The sequence below is a fragment of the Sinocyclocheilus grahami genome, unplaced genomic scaffold (assembly GCF_001515645.1).
Source record: "Sinocyclocheilus grahami isolate Dianchi unplaced genomic scaffold, SAMN03320097.WGS_v1.1 scaffold14940.1, whole genome shotgun sequence".
NCBI classification, from domain to species: Eukaryota; Metazoa; Chordata; class Actinopteri; order Cypriniformes; family Cyprinidae; genus Sinocyclocheilus; species Sinocyclocheilus grahami.
This window is the reverse complement of record NW_015515548.1, coordinates 1-456: the sequence shown is the minus strand read 5'-3', so window position 1 is coordinate 456 and position 456 is coordinate 1. Positions and strand designations below refer to the sequence as shown.

The following is a 456-nucleotide window of genomic DNA, read 5'->3' as shown; positions in this document are numbered from 1 at the left end:
AGAAATGAAAACTTGAAATCGCATCATATGACCCCTTTAATGTTTGACTGTTCATAACGCAGCGTTCATTTCTCTCGCTTTATGCACTGCATGCTAACGACTCACCGTGTTCATGAGAGTGGACTCAGAGTTCGCCACCAACACAAACACATCCGCGTCCAGACAGAATTTATCGATCCAGCTGTCCAGCTGTGTGGTGACGTCAGTTCCAGGGCTGAAAGAAAACATCAGAAAAACACACACTATAATTCAAAGGTTTAGAGTCATTCATACTTGTATTCAGCGCGGATGCATTTAATGGATCAAAGGTGACAGCAAAGACTATTATAATGTTTCAAAAGCTTTGTCAAATAAATGCGAAATCACGATTTCCATAAAAATATGAAGCAACGTTGATAATAATAAATAGGGATGTGTCTTGAGCAGCAAATCAGCATATTATACTGATTTCTGAAG

At 39.0% G+C, this 456-nt stretch overlaps 1 protein-coding gene across 1 annotated transcript in view; it reads right to left on the bottom strand.

The window, feature by feature from the left end:
- The window catches only part of LOC107579172 (mitofusin-1-like), a gene marked incomplete at its 5' end in the record, with an annotated part of 5,042 nt that extends 4,828 nt beyond the window's left edge, over positions 1-214 (bottom strand). Inside the window, one exon of the mRNA XM_016265032.1 lies at positions 106-214. Coding sequence (XP_016120518.1) covers positions 106-214 — 109 coding nt within the window. The remainder of the gene's footprint in view (positions 1-105) is intronic.
- Between the last annotated feature and the right edge of the window lie 242 nt (positions 215-456).